This window comes from Ambystoma mexicanum, chromosome 3q (genome assembly GCF_040938575.1).
Source record: "Ambystoma mexicanum isolate Mex_15411 chromosome 3q, UKY_AmexF1_1, whole genome shotgun sequence".
In the NCBI taxonomy this organism is placed as follows: Eukaryota; Metazoa; Chordata; class Amphibia; order Caudata; family Ambystomatidae; genus Ambystoma; species Ambystoma mexicanum.
Window position 1 is genome coordinate 965,450,291 of NC_090926.1, and position 15,824 is coordinate 965,466,114.

Here is a 15,824-nt window from a genome sequence, read left to right on the forward strand (position 1 = left end):
CTTGGAACCGCTAGCGGCCTTCCTCAGGGCAGATTACAAGGACACTGGGATAGAAATTGATGAGTCATACACCAAATCTCATTATATGCAGACAACGTGTTACTTTTTGTTGGGAATTCACAGGGATACCTACCAGACCTACTAGAAGTCATAGATGCATTTGGTAAAATATTGTGAACTCTATCAAAAAGAAAAGTCTTCTCTGTTCCCCCTAGCAGACCTACGGAGGGCCAACCCTGATGAGCTGCCAGACCTGAGTCTCACATGGGCGCCACACACTTTCCGCTATTTTTGAATAGATGTACATCATGATACCACAGAGACACATAGTCAACACACAAGCAGCCCTCGACAAAACAGAAAAGGCCATGAACTTCTGGAAGACACTCCCACTAGGAGTGAGCGAAAGGGCGGCCCTACTAAAAATGATGGTGCTACCACGCATGTTATACTACTTCACAATATACCTGGGAACATTCTTTAAACACGATGGCACAGAAATTCCTGTGGTGAGAGGGGAGGAACAGGCTAGCCCTGAACACCCTACAAAAAGACTATGAATCGGGAGGGGATCAGGTTAACAGACTTTGAACGGTATTATATGGCAGGGCAGTTACAATTTGTGGTCAGATGGCTGGGAGTGGACACATCTATAGACTCAGTGCTCTTCCAACCTGCACTGCGCCAGTACTATCTAAGAGAACCGATATGGATCGATAAGGCCTTGACTGAAACCCTCCCCAACATGCTCAAACTGGGCTTAACCCTCTGGAAGAAGGAATGGAAATCCCGAGGGATACACAACCCCAGCTCCACGCAGATCACCCTCGCTGGTTTGGCCGGCACCCGAACCGAGACCCTCGCAACATATTGGGAAGACATTGGGAAAGCAAGGGTGTAGCTCAGATCGAGGATCTGTGGAAAGACGATCAATGGGTGGATTTCCAAACCCTGATGGAAGAAAGGCCAATTTATACTGTACAACAGCATGGTTCAAACAATTAAAGAGATGGCTGGAATTATCTAAAGGTGCAGAAACTGAGAGGGTGCTGGATGTGTGGAAGGATGTGTCAGAATGAGGACACACAGTCTCCAGGCTCTATGAACAGCTACTGAAAACCAATAACGCATGAGAACTGCAGACCGGAGAACGATGAGAAGAAGAAATCCAGAATAATTTCACCGTCCAGGGAATGGTCCAGAGTCCTCTGGTACACGAAAAGAGTCGCCAGCGATTTCGACAAGCACAGCTATACCTCACGCACAGAGCATATCTTACGCCAAGGAGAATGTCCACCATGGGAAACGGGGAAACCCGAAACTGTCCATGGTGCACAGCAGATAAAGCGGACCTGCTGCACATGTTCTGGACCTGCCAAGTGATAACGAAGTTCTGGGATATGGTCGGAGAAAAAGCAGCTGGGGGCTGGGTCCACATGCATGCATGCACACCAGAGTCATATCTACTGGACCTTTTTCCAAGAAGTGGCAAACGGAGGACACATGTAGCCAAACTGAAGTACTTAATGTGCATAGTAGCAAAGAGCTGCATAGCAATGGCATGGAACCCCAGTTCGGGGCCGAACATAGAGACATGGTGTGCCGATTTGAAGAAATGGACACAGGCTGAAACGACAGTGTGGACCAGGGCACTGCAGAGGGGAGAAAGTGAGAGCGGGAACATGATACTTGCATGGAACTCGCTATTACAAGAACTGTTCGAACAGAGGGAAGCGAATAGTACAAATGAACTCAGTGGGGCAGAGGACAACTGAAGGGAAGGCAGAAAGGAGGGAAGTGTGCCTCTATTAGGGAGAGAGACCCGTGGGGGAGCCCCAACCCAGGCAACAAAAAACCCAGAGGGGACGATTATCCTGCTGTGCAGAGGACCACAGATCCGTGCTAGAATGATCATGGAAGCGCACCAGGACAGTTGCGACAGATGAGCAGAATCCCAATACGAAGTGCCGGACTGCGTGTGGTGTTTGTTGTTGTTGGTTATTATATTATATGGTGTAAAACAATAAAGTTTTTAAAAAAAATAGATTAGTGGCAGTGGTCGAATTGATAATGCTAACCGCAACTCAGGAAGAAACCATGCTGGCTATGTCCACCTGGCTTTGTATTCTGTGAAATTATTACTCAAATGAATGTCCCATCGAAAGGTTCAGGAATGCCTGGGATATGCAGTAGTAAAACTGAAATGAAATGTTAGTTGTACACTTGAATTCAACACATTGAATCTCCATATAAATAAGCAAAGAGCAAGTACAGCTACTGGAGGTGTTTGGTGCAACATTTATATCCCTTTGCAAAGCAGGCTGGGGTAACCTTGTTCTTGTGGTTGCTTTTAACGTATATGTAGTAGTTACGCCCCACAGACATTCTGATGTGTGTAGTGTGCACAATACTGGAACGTAAATGTAATCCATGAAATCGGAGGGCCTTGCAACTACAGTAGGTGAAATGTGTGATTTTGCTGTTCTGTGACCTCTCAATACTTTCATTTCTCCCTTTGTTGCAGAAACCAGAGATCTTCCCCATGACGCAGAACAGGGCTCTGCAGTTACTCTACGATCTGCGCTATTTGAACACTGTGCTCAGCGCCAAGAGTGAGGATGCAAAAACCAGTAAAAATAAGCAAGATTCCAGGTCTGGTATACCAACAGAAAATAGAAACCTGTTTATGCCAATAGCACAGAAAGGAATGGATTTTGAACAGATGCACAAACTCCAGTTACTGTTTAGCAAGTGTACTGGTACCTAGGAGAAAGTGAAGTGATTGCCAAAGATGATGTCTGCGTTGAGCTCCCTTAAAGTGTTTGAGGAATACATGTCTTAAAGATACCATGTTTCGCATGCAATAAATCGCTGCAGACAAAGGAAAATAAGTGCAAGTCAATTTGTTCACTGGAGGGGCAAGCATTAACCGACCACAGAGCCAAAGTTTTCACGCATAGGCAAACATCCAAATTTAAATGAAGTTGTTGTTAGGGTAGTTTTCCTAAAGTCCCACTTGGAGGTAGGACTTTTGTAAGCTATCCCAGTGGTTTGTAGATCCCCACCTCTTAGTATCAGTCTGTATTACGCAAGGAACTTGGTAGAGTGGCAGAGCAGTCAGGCTTATCTTAAAGGCATGGTCTAGTAAAAATTGTTATTGTCCCTACGGGTCGGCCATGTGTTTTTAAGCCTAAGTGGCTCGATTTTAGAAAACTTTCCTATGGACCTTACCCGAGTTTTCGTCCATTAAACGCACGCGAAAACAAGCACCAGGGAGCCGCCATTTTCTGATAATCCTATCTTTTCCCCGATCGCCCTGGCTGACATGCTTTTGCGGCACTAAATCAATTCCCCCGCCCCTGAGCCTGACATTATCAAAACATTCATATTCCCCGCCTCTCCCCATGACGTTACTGTGCTGCGTAGGCAAACGCGCCCAGTCGTCTTCTGCGCGACTCCACACAGAACCCGGAAACCAACACAGATCAACTCACAACACAGCGCGCCACAATTCGGAATATGAAACTGTACTTTAAAATGAAACAGCAACACGGTACATTTGGTAAAGTACATTTATTTGACATTAAATGTTTAGAGAATATTCAGCAATTGCCATATGAACTCCGGAAGCCATTTATTTTCTTTTATCTGTATCCGCAATAACTGTTCCGTTTCATCTTGAGTCACGCGCTGTTCCTTTATGGTACACAGGGTGTTCATTTTCGTAAAAAGGATCACTTTGGAAGCACGGTGAACCGCAAGGCTGTTCCATCAACTAGGCACTAGTCCAGCCTAAAGGTTGATATGTTGCTTCTAGCCACTAGTACAGCATAAGGGCATGTGGGCCCTTGGCGATCGTCCCATAATATGGTGATCGTGCTCCAGTTGTTGACACGAAGCTGCAGGTGTCTGCTGAAGAATCCATCCGCCGGTGTCTCAAACAGATGGCAGTGGCAGAAAGGGATCAAATACCTGTTATGAAAACAAAAAAATGATAATTAGTCTCGCTAGCCGAACTTCATTAATATTAATCATTTTATTTATTACGGCCGATCAGAAACTATTTGCTTGCAAGGATAGTTCAATGGAGTATGTTCGTCTCTAAAATCAATGCGAAAAGTAACGAGATAAATCGAGGCCAACACACAATGATAAACGACAGTCTACATGCGTGAGGAATGATATGATATATGATATGGCATTTGTAACGCGCCTATACTCAAGTGTTTCTAGGCGTGACGAGGCAGGTGGGGAACAAGGGCAGTCAGACAACGATCCTACTAGGCCAGGTGTCTTTCTGATCGCGCATGGGGAAGGGCTGTACATGGTTAGTTGAATACAAATTAAATAGGGCCAGCTGGTGGCAAGTGCAAGGTAAATGCCGGGAGAAGGGGCTGAAGGATACAGAGACAGTCCCGTAGTGCAGGTAGGCAGTGCAGGCAAAAGTGGCTGGGCCAAGGACCGAGATCGGTGAGACCAGTGGACCTGCATGCCCATGTGCCCACTACGAACAGTTTTACTTGCTTTTCCTAGCTCTTCATTCATTCATTTATTCATGCATCCATTCATTAAATCTTCATTCCGGTATAAAAGCGTGTAAAGATTTACTTACATTATATTTGAAATTTCCATTGTGTCTCTTCGTAATGCAGTCTGTAAAACGGACCGTGCTCTTGACAACGATTTTTCGTATACTGACCTAAAACTGAAACTCGGTCTAGTTTCTGAATTTTCTGCCTTATCTTCTCTTCCGTTATTGCGCACTCCCTTCAAATGTAGTTCTTTCGGCATGGTCCCTGTCTCAAGGTCAAAAAACAATAGACCCTTATACTTCCAGTGCGACTTGTGGGCCTCATCTGGGCGCTGTCCTTCGCATTCTTTATTTGCAACATCCCGTAGTAAAGGCATCTGTGAGAACTTGAAGTTTAGAATCCGTCTATGTAGTGCGCCTCAATGTGCAAATGCGAACTGGCTTCTCTCCCAAATGCCACGGCCCGCTTGGCTGGCGCGTTCTAAGTGCCCCAATTTTGTCCCCGTTGTCTGCGAGCTTTGCAGCCCAAATTGAGACATTTAATTTTTGGCGGAAGGTCAGGGAAAGTATAAAGTACCACAGGAGTTGAGTTAAAAGTGAGATTTATTGTTTGTTTTATTATTTGCAATACGCAAGCCTCCCCTCCGTTAACAGTGCGCAGCATTTACATTTACATGAGATGAGACATGAGAAAAATATATACATACACATATGTGAGGTGAATAGAGAGAATTCAAAGATGACACCCAGCTTGTTCGCCACCCATGATGGTGAAGGTAGGGGTTAGGTTTACAGGTACACTGTACAATAACATTTATTTACAAAAAGACAATCGTATTGCAATTATTTAAACCGGGATTTGTACTTCACAATCAGCTGTGCTTCGGGTGGGCATGGCACAGTCGCAATGTTCGGTGGCAATGGATCACTGCTCTGCACAGAAACGTCCAAAATTCCATATCTGTGCTTCTCTAACACAGCAACAATAAGGCCTTTCACAAAGTCGAACTGCATTTCATCATAGACTGGTTGATCACCCATTGCTTACTTCGTTTTGGAAACACAATAGTGTAGCGAGGCATCCTTACTTTACCCCTAGTCCTAGATTGTTCACGTCCGACATTGCTGTTCTGGGCCAAGACCGCTAGTAGAGTGCGATGTTTCATGCCCCGAAAGCTAAAATGCAAGAGCTCTGGCCTGTACTTTAGGCACATATTGTGGAACACCTCCAAATCAACTGTGTGACAGAATTCTGTCAGTCCTCTCAAATGTCTTGATAGAGTTTTATCGAACACAATCTTCTCAATGGCTGGTCGGTGAAGATGGAATCAACCACTTCTTCTTCCGTGCCTCCTCTGGGGACAAAGGGCCATGTTCACATTGGTGGAAATGTTCATTTGCTGTCCAGCGGTGAACGTTGGTACAGTGGTGCATCAGTGACCGCCATTTTTCAAGTAGTATTTCCACTGACCCCTCACAAGTTTTTGAGCTCCACCAAAGATGGTTGGTGATAGAATGTGACCACTGCAAAATACTTTCAAAACCTTTTTTTTTTCCCTGCAGCTGAGATTTTCTTATTGATTGATTTAGAAAGATGCCATACGTCAAATTGATGTTTAATATGTGGGAACTGCTCTCTCATTGTCTTGGCAATTGAAACGTGTCTATCCGTGGCTATGAGGTCGATGTGCATTCCCCTCGATTGTAGATATTCCACTGATTTTATAAAACCTAATTTCTCCATGGCCACTGAGGATGTACATTGTGTTACCTGCACAACCACCAAACTCACAATTTTCTTACTATCCATGTCCTGAAAGTGGTAGGTGCAGTACTTGGCAGAAAATCCAGGGCTGTCGCACTGTCCATCGCCGGCTAGCCTGAATCGTTTGCCTTCGAATGTACTTGCTAGAGACAATTGTTCAATTTTCCAAGCATCACTAATGGCCGGAAACAGATAATCACGTTGGTATGTGTAGTACAGCGCTTTAGAAATGAAATGGAGTCCCACAAACTGAAAGAAAGCCTCTAACTTTCTAAAACTGGAGCCACTAAAAAGTGATGCAGCTGCACACAGTAGATTGCCTGCTGGCAGTTTCCCCAGCATTGGTTGTGCAGACCATGAGAACCTATGATTTAATCTACAGGCGGCATTTATTTTGACGTTACTGCCTTTTATTTGACGAGTCACATTAATCAATGGCTTCCCACATACTTTCCCTCTAATGGAATGGACACATTTCAGCATACTTATAATTTCCATCAAACAACTGTCGAATACAATGTATTTGCTCTCTTTCATTAGACTGTCATCCTGCGTCAACGTTGTTTCGGCCTTTGACGTTGTGGAGATTTCAACACATTGGAAAGTAATATCGCTGATATCAAGTTCTGATGCCTCTATGGATGCTGCGGCTGGTTCATTCTCTGTCATTTCAACATCTATTACTTCAACATTGATGGGAGAACACAATGTCGACAGGTTTTTTGGTGGCACATTTTTGGCGGGTGTAGATTGTGTAAATTGATCTGCAACTACTTCAGAGCTATCTTCAATACATTCAATAACATCTTCTTGTGGTGGTGCGGTCGCACTGTAGCTATGGTCCAATGCAACTTTGCTGTAGTCTCCAAACACAGTTAATTCATGTTCTGGCCATTGGACATGAGCATCTCGAGCCTGAACACGCCTCGCCTCAATTAATAGTTCCTCCATAGTGTACACGGTCTGGCAAGCCACATCTCTCATTCGCTTCACTGTCTGTGTGTGTATAGTTCTGACACCCACGGGTAACTGGAGGAGAGATTGGAAAAGGGATGTTCAGTTTAAACACAAGATGTGTAGTAGCATTGACTGGAAAAAAACGTAAGATAGTCCCCACCACAAACATTTTTTTAAAGTTATGAACTGTTTGTAACTAACCTTTTTTTTTTTTTTTCTTTGCAACTTTTTTGACTCGACCTTCAACATCTGCACGCTGTACCTTCGTTTCCGCATGTCCTCCCTTCCTCTTGCGCTGCAACGACTATATTTTCTGTATCCGCATAGACAGCACGGAATGAGGCTCCATCGTCTCCCTGAAACATAGTACTTTCATTACTATGTATCAAAATATTGTTAGCATAAAACACACGTGAGGACGAACACACAGGTACATCTCAATAGCCAAACACGATTTAAACATTGTGTGCAACAATCAAACGACAAGTATTCGACCAGTGATGATCTATTTCGATGGAACTGTCAGTATCCATACCTCTGGCTCTGCATGGACTGCCATGAATGGTTGTATTGGAGAGGAGGCATCCGCATCTCCCTGAAACACAGTACTTGCATTAGTATGCTTTTCAATATTGGAAACACAACACACACTTGGGGTCGACGGCACAGGTACATATAAAGAGATAACCGCAAATGATGCATTGTCCAAAAGAATCAAGGAAAATCTAAATATGATCACATTTCATCGACTTTTTTCAACAAATTATTTACATCTACATCATCTAAATTGGATGTTGTGATTGTAGTGGAAGCTTCGTCGTCTCCCTGAAACACAGCACTTGCGTTAATAGGGAAGAAAGTATAGCAAATGGAATCACGTTATATGATCACGCATGATGGAGCTGTCATTATTCATACCTCGTGCTGCTGAAGAATATCTATGGATGTTGCAAATGTAGTGCGTACTTCCGAAAGCTGTTGCGCCGATTCGTATACTTGAATGTCAGGCTCTGCATCAAGTGCAGGGGTTGATGCTCCATCAACTGCGTGAAACATAGTACTTGCATTAGTGAGGATTACAATAGTGAAAACCTAACACACACCTGGGGTCGACAGCACAGGTACATATCAACGGCTAACCACGAATGAAACATTGTGTAGAACAATCAAACGACAAGAATTCCAGCTCTGATGACGACGCTCGATGGAGCTGTCAGTATCCATACCTCCTGCTGTTGAAAAACATCTACAAATGTTGTAGATGTGGCGGACGCTTCAGCATCTCCCTGAAAGACAGTACTTGCATTAGTATGGATAACACTAATTATAACTGAAAACAAACACTAGTGGACGATAACTAAGGTGTATATCAATTGGAAAGCAGTAACCAAACATTCGGTAAAATAATTACACGATAGAATAATTACTTGACATGCATAAAACAAGTATGTAGCGGATTAGCCTAGTAAGATTACCTGATACGCGCTAGAAGTGGTTGATAACTGCGACCACGTCAAAGATGTAGAATGTTCTTGCTTCAGATTCAAGGGATAGTCAAGAAGTTGTAAAGGTCAATTAATGATTGATAATGAAATGCCAATATTAAAAATAGCCATGTAAGCCGACAGAATACTTGAAAAATGCTCAATACAGCACAGTTCCCTGTCTCCATATATATATATATATATATACATTGCGTTTGTGGGTTATGAAATCGAAAAAGAATATATTGATAAATGTCATTATTCAAAGAACTATACACTCATATCAATATCGAAATTATTACAAGGGATAGAACACCTACAATATCAATTAATCCATTCGGCTACCTGCACACTACCGCAAGGCCTAAAGCTAAATCCGGACACTTGACTCACCGGTGGCGGAATGTGGGCGAGTAGAGTGGGAATAGCGTTTTCACGCAATTTCCGTGTCGTTCGCCGTTTATTCTTCTTTGTTACCCAAGAAGTTGTGTACATGTCCAAGGAAAAGTGCCGGCTGCAGATGCGGTATCGATCACCCCTCCTGTCCTGTAAGACTTGTTGGACTCTACTTTCCAGCTCATCCAGTGGATATCCGCAATGTCTGACCCATTCTCTTATTCGATCAACAGTTTTCGGGAATACATGCATTGTAGTTCCTTCAGATTTCGCATGGGTCTTCGAAGGGCAACCGCTAATCGAACAGGCAGGCATTGTTGATAAATCTGAAAAGTAAATATCGACATTATTATACAATCTTCAAGAATAAAGATTTGATACAAAAGTAAATGAATCATACAATGATCAATGCAAGGTTTGTTTTGGTCGCAGGAACTATACCAGTACATTATGTGCGGCTTAGTATTTGCATAAATTGCAGAAATGTATAATTGATGTGACTGAAATCTGAACATGTGACTCGTCCCTTGGATGTTCTGTCTTGCACGAGATGGAAACATGCTTACATCATAGACTGGACCCCCGAAGGATGCAATTCGATGACAGTTGACACAGATGAAAATAAATAGATCTATTGTTAGCATAGCAATGGAAATTCCAGTCAATAGCAATGAGACCAATGAACATAGCACTATTGGGTACTCTACTCGCAAATAGATAGAAATTTAAAAATCTGCGAAATATGACCAGGATACATGGCCTTACCTTGACCAACAAACAGTTGGATTCAGCAAGCAGAGCAGTATGTTGCGGGAGAATAGGTGGATGGCCACAGGTAGCGCACTGATGGGTATGCTCGAAGCGGTCACAGAAATTCACGGATAGCACGACGACGAGCAGATTAGCATAGATCTCAGTGGTTCCCAGGTAGCACGTTCAGGAGTTGACTTGCAAAGCACAAAGATGTTCTCATGAGACATATCGAGTGGTTTTTAAAGTATTAGAAACTGGGGTGTGTCTGTGAATGAATGAATGACGTATGTATGTCGTGGTATTAGGGGGGCGGCCTGCCTCAGGGGAGGCCTGCATGGAGACACGGGGTCTGAGGAGGCCATGTGACCGATGGCCCCTTGGCGTGGGACACCTTTTGAAGTGTACATGTAGTTTGGCACCTTGGCCGTTTGCGCCCGTCACAGCCCCCCATGCCAGCGGGCATCCACCTGCGCGAACCGCCTTTGAAACAGGGGGGTGGGATGGATGGCCCTGGGGCGTGCAGATAAGGCACAGGAAGACTGCTGAATGGAGACACACTTATGTGGATTGCAGGGGGGCAGCCTGCCTGGAGACACGGGGTCTGAGGAGACCATGTGAACAATGGCCCCTTGGCGTGGGACACCTTTTGAAGTGTACATGTAGTTTGGCACCTTGGCCTTTCGCGCCCCTGACAGCCCCCCATGCCAGCGCGCATCCACCGGCACGAACCGCCTTTATATCAATATACAGTATATCGCCTTTATATCAATGATAGTATATCGTTGCTTATCAATAACAAATGCCACATACCGGAGATTCTTGTGAGCACAGACCCACACTTCAACCGGTGTATTATAGAGGTCAAGACTGTATAATCCAATGGTAAATGTTAGTATAGATATATGTGTGACTTTTATAGAGACATAACCTACTGAAAGACTTGGAACAAGTGTGTTTTAGTGCATGCATTATCGAGAATATGTTATGTTAGCTTAGATAGATAGTGACCACCCTGCTTCACAGCAACCAGACCTTCACCCATTCGGAGCACAGATGTCTGACGTCCATCCTTGAATGGAGTCACACTTGATTCATTTAAAAAATTGAGACCACCGTAAATATATGTGGTGGTTTATTTTGTATCTAATTTTCATGACACAAAAATACAAGACTTTAAAGATTATACAGGTCAGGTTGCAGCACAGCGAGAGAAAATCCCCTGCACTGACCGCTGAAGAACGTTTCTCTAATGGCACGAACGGCACAGGCGGGTATCACTCTTCGAACGCGGTGTCCAAGCCTCCCGTGAAGCCACCATGTAAAGGAACGATAGGCCACCAGTCTATCACCTGTGAAAAGGAATGAAACAAACTGTTTTTAAATTACCAAGATAAGTTTAATAAACGTTTGTTGTCAATGACAATTCTTGTAACTAATGGCATTTTACACGGCAAATGCTATCTAGACAATGCACACTATTGAACGACTTACATGCGTTACAATGCTATGTAGATGTAATTTTGGATATAGTAGAAGAACATGAAATAGGAGTGGCATGACACGCAGCGTATACTTACTCGTTACTCGGATTACGAGGACGAACAGTTGCTCGAAGTTCGTGCATAAGCACCATCATTATTCTCAACACGGCCCGTGTGAGGCAGGCTGCCCTGAAGTCTGGCAGCTCGGTGATGCATTGCGGTCATGGCTCGCCTTCCAAAATGTAGGCCAGGCATCCCGAGTTTTCTCCTCCTCGGTCGGCATTAGCTCGCACCGATTGCATGTGCACCAGGTGGAGACGCCGTCCATTCGACTAGGCCCAGGCTCTTCATCTGTTGATTCGTCCTGCCAACTGCCGTCCGAATCGCCATCGTTTTCGCGTGCTTCCCTTTCCAGTAGTTCCTCCTCGGTATACTCGGGCTCGTACATGTAGGGCATTATTGTATCCATTGTGTGTTAAACAAATTAAAATAATTTATAGCGGTGGTACTGGTATCTGTTCACACGCGCTACAAGCGGCGAAGGTAGCTGACCAAAGCACTGAAACGAGTCACAGAATACTCAAAGTAACACAGAGAGAGGAATGGAATCGAAAATCGGCTGCTGTGTGTTGTGAAACGGTTTGTTTATACTTATTGAGGAGAGAGGCGTCCTGCCATTTCCATGGCGACACGTCATTAGCTGAAGCGCAGCGAATGTTGACACGAGACGTGCTTTGGCGTTGGGAAATGGGCGGTACGAGTCTGCTGATGACAGGCTCAGGGGCGGGGGAATTGATTTAGTGCCGCAAAAGCAGGTCAGCCAGGGCGATCGGGGAAAAGATAGGATTATCAGAAAATGGCGGCTCCCTGGTGCTTGTTTTCGCGTGCGTTTAATGGACGAAAACTCGGGTAAGGTCCATAGGAAAGTTTTCTAAAATCGAGCCACTTAGGCTTAAAAAAACATGGCCGACCCGTAGGGACAATAACATTTTTTACTAGACCATGCCTTTAAGATGTGAGCTGTAGGTAAGTACACTGAACCCAGTCAGTAATGCACATCAAAGAAACACTTACACATACATGTAGATTAAAATATAGATTTATAATATATTCACACAAGAGTCACTGTTAAATACTTGGCACAATAAACAAACAAATATAGGTATACTTTTCAATACTTTCAAAGGGTCACATCTTGGTTATTGCTGAACGTATACAATTGTTACAGGAGTTTGACAGTTCTATCGGTAATACCACTCACCCACAAAGTAATACAGTAATCTGCATACATATACAAGATAGTGATTTATGGGAAGGAAAACAGTTGGTTAGTGTTATCCTAGCAGAGCTTCAGGTTCTAGAGGCAGTTTTGCGGCACAGCATGTCTTTCAAAGTCAAAAACACAACGCTAGCTTACAGGCAGTTTGTAGAGGCTTAATGTCTTGCATAGCCATATCACACCTTTTGCCTGATTGTGTAAAAACGGGCCTGTACACAAGTGTTTCTAGGTGTGACAAGACAGAGGGAGGACACAACTGAGGATCTTACTAGGCCTTGTGTCATTCAGATAGTGCAAGTGCAATAACATAAAGTGCAGAGGGGTGGGGGCTGGGAGAAGGGGGGTGTGCCGGAGAGAGGGAAGGGGTAAGTGCAGCCCGGGCAGCGCGGCTCTGGGTAAGTGCAAGGAGGATGGGGACTGTAGGGTTACAGTTAAGTGCACGGTAGGCACGGAGGCAGTACAGTGGCAACTGGTCATGGAGGAGCTTGGTATCCAGTGAGACTCTGTGGGTAGCCAGCCAACAAGTCAGTGCAGTAGATAGGTCAGAAGGGAAGGGAGAAAGCAGAGGCAAAAAGGAAGGTCTTGAGCTACTTCTGGATTTTAGGTGGTCCGGCTCAAGTTTGAGAGGGGCAGGGAGGTCATTCCAGATGGAGGCACCTGCAGAGGAGAGGCGATCTACCCCCCGCTCTCTGCCTGGAGAAGCGTTTGACACTCAGAGTTTGAGGTGGCTGAGCGAAGGGCTCGAGAAGGAAGGTGTTTTGGAAGAGAGAGTTGTATGTAGTGCAGGCCCCGGGACCCGGAAGCCTTGTGGACAATGCAGAGGGTCTTGAACTTGCAGCCACCTGAGAGTTTTCAGGGCTGGAAAGATACAGTCTCTGGGCTTGAGGCCAAGGACATGTCTTGCAGTCCTGTTCTGGATTAGTTGCGCAGGGTGGAGAGTAGAGGAAGGCATATTGAGAAAGAGGCTTTTGCAGTAGTCCAGCCTAGAGAGAAACAGTGCTCTGGAGACAGCTTCTGGCACAAAGTGAGAAAAGGAAGAATACCTCTGAGGAGGTGCAGCTGGTAGTGGGCCTTCTTGGCCAGGTCCGTGATGGGAGGAGAGAAGGACCGAATGGAGTCGCAGATAACACAATGTTTTTTGACTTGCAGGAAGCCGGAAGAAGAGGGCCCTAGGAGGGCAGCCAGGGTGAGAGAGGCAAAGCAGGTGTAGGGGTACCAATGAGGAGGATCTCGGTCTTAGTGGTATTAAGGCAGAGATCGTTGGAGTCACACCAAACCTGAATTGCCGATAGACAGTTAGGAATGAGTGAGAGAGAGGAGAGGTGAGGAGGCTGAGGGAGCCTGAAAGAGAGCCGAGTGTCTTCCGCATAACACTGAAATTTAGAGGAGAAGGTAGAGATTAGGTGGGCCGAAGGGGCCACATAGACATTGAAGAGCCAGGGTGAGAGGTTAGAGCCCTGGGAACACCACATGTGGAGAGCTTGGTGGTGGAGAGAAAGGACCCAAGGTGGACCTCGGATGGTTGGTCCAGGAGGAAGGAGGTCAACCACTCCAGGCCCTGATCCATGATACCCAGGTTCTCACAGTCGATTGATCAAGATGGCGTGATTGACTGTGTCGAAAGCCGAGGAAAGGTCAAGGGGGGATGAAGACTGAAAGAAGGCTTGAATCGAGATTAGTGAGCAGGTGTTCCGGAGAGCAGTTTCCGTGCCTCTAGCTGCTCTGAAGTCAGACTGATTGTCATGAAGAGAAGCAACAGATTCAGTGTGGAGAGTAAGCTAGGAGATGGCCAGCATTTCCATGAGTTTGTCTAGGAAAGGTGTGATGGACATCGGGCGATAGTTTGCTGGACAAGTAGGATCGGCAGAAGGCTTTTTAAGGAGGGGCTGCACACAGGAGTGTTTGAGAAGAGGGGAAAATTAGCCTGATTGTGTAAGTTAGCCATATCTCTCATTTAGTCTGATTGTGCAAATTAGGTATATCTCATATTTAGCCTGATTGTGTAAGTCGGCCGTATCGTCGCATTTACACACTGTGTTAGCCAGGCATTTCCCCCATGGAGACCGATTGTGGTAGCCACCCATATCTCCCATTTAAACAGACGGTTTTGGCAACACATAATCTCAAAAGTGTTATCCCATTGACTGCTGTGACCCCTGATTAGGCCTTTTGAGTGAATTGTACTCCTGGGTCCTGTCCCCTTTCCTCCATACTGCATGGGCGTCCCTCGCTAGGGACGGTAGACGGAACATTATTCACCAGAACAATGAACTTCCCCTTTAAATGTATATGCGCGTGGGGCGTCGACCCTGGGAGCATGCATTCCCCTGACTGTGCACACCAGTGCCACTACTCGGTCCGCTTTACTGCGTTGACGGGAATGGACCAATTTCACCAGTGCTCCTGGGTTAGGGCTCTGGCCTAGTAATTCCACGTGCTCTTCCACGGAGAAGTTCTTCTGTCTTCTTTTATCTTGTCTTTATAAAGATACCTCTGTCCTCTGGCGCCACGCTCCTCCCCAGCGCATGTCGATGTCAGCGGGCTTCAGCAGGTGTCAAGCCTGCGAGGGGCTCTTCCCTACATCCGACCCCCACTCTTTGCCTCTGCAGCACTGGCCCTGACAACGGCTGGGAGGGTTGTACCGTGTGCAACACGCTCTGAAGAACTATCCTGCTCTGTTTTTGGAAACGCTGGTCTCAGTGGAGGTTGGGAGGTAAGATTCGCTTGAACCACATTCAATGGTCTAGTCTGCCCCCAAGATGGCCGCCTGTGTAGTATAGGCAATCACTTCAGGATACACGTTGCGTTGTATCTGTTTTTGGACCTGCGCTGCTCGTACTGGTGGTGCTAGTGCTCGCCCTCTCTTTGTAAATCCGTTGACTAAGTTTTTCAATTTATTCCCTTTTCACGTTTCCCCCTCTCTGTAGGGATTCTTCGTTGGGTTCAGTCTCTCGTTTTCCCTTTCCTTCTTGCTCGCTATTCTACTGTATCTGGTTTACTTTCGTTTGTCTTTCTCCTTGCATTTCAATTAGGCATCCGCCTGGTACTTTCTCTCTCTCACTCCCTCACTCTTTCTCTCGGTTATTATTCACTCTGTGCTTGGTTTTTCCTCTTTGCAGTTAATATGCTTCTGACGAGGCGCACCCCTTGCTGGTTTTGACTGCTGTATTGTTATGCT

General features: G+C 45.4%; 1 protein-coding gene across 3 annotated transcripts in view; it reads left to right on the forward strand.

The window, feature by feature from the left end:
• Positions 1–15,824, forward strand: part of COG1 (component of oligomeric golgi complex 1) — a 311,531-nt gene that overhangs the window by 150,445 nt on the left and 145,262 nt on the right. For all 3 annotated transcript variants that reach the window (XM_069655104.1, XM_069655102.1, XM_069655103.1), the window contains exon 10: positions 2,525–2,652. In XM_069655104.1, coding sequence (XP_069511205.1) covers positions 2,525–2,652 — 128 coding nt within the window. The remainder of the gene's footprint in view (positions 1–2,524; positions 2,653–15,824) is intronic.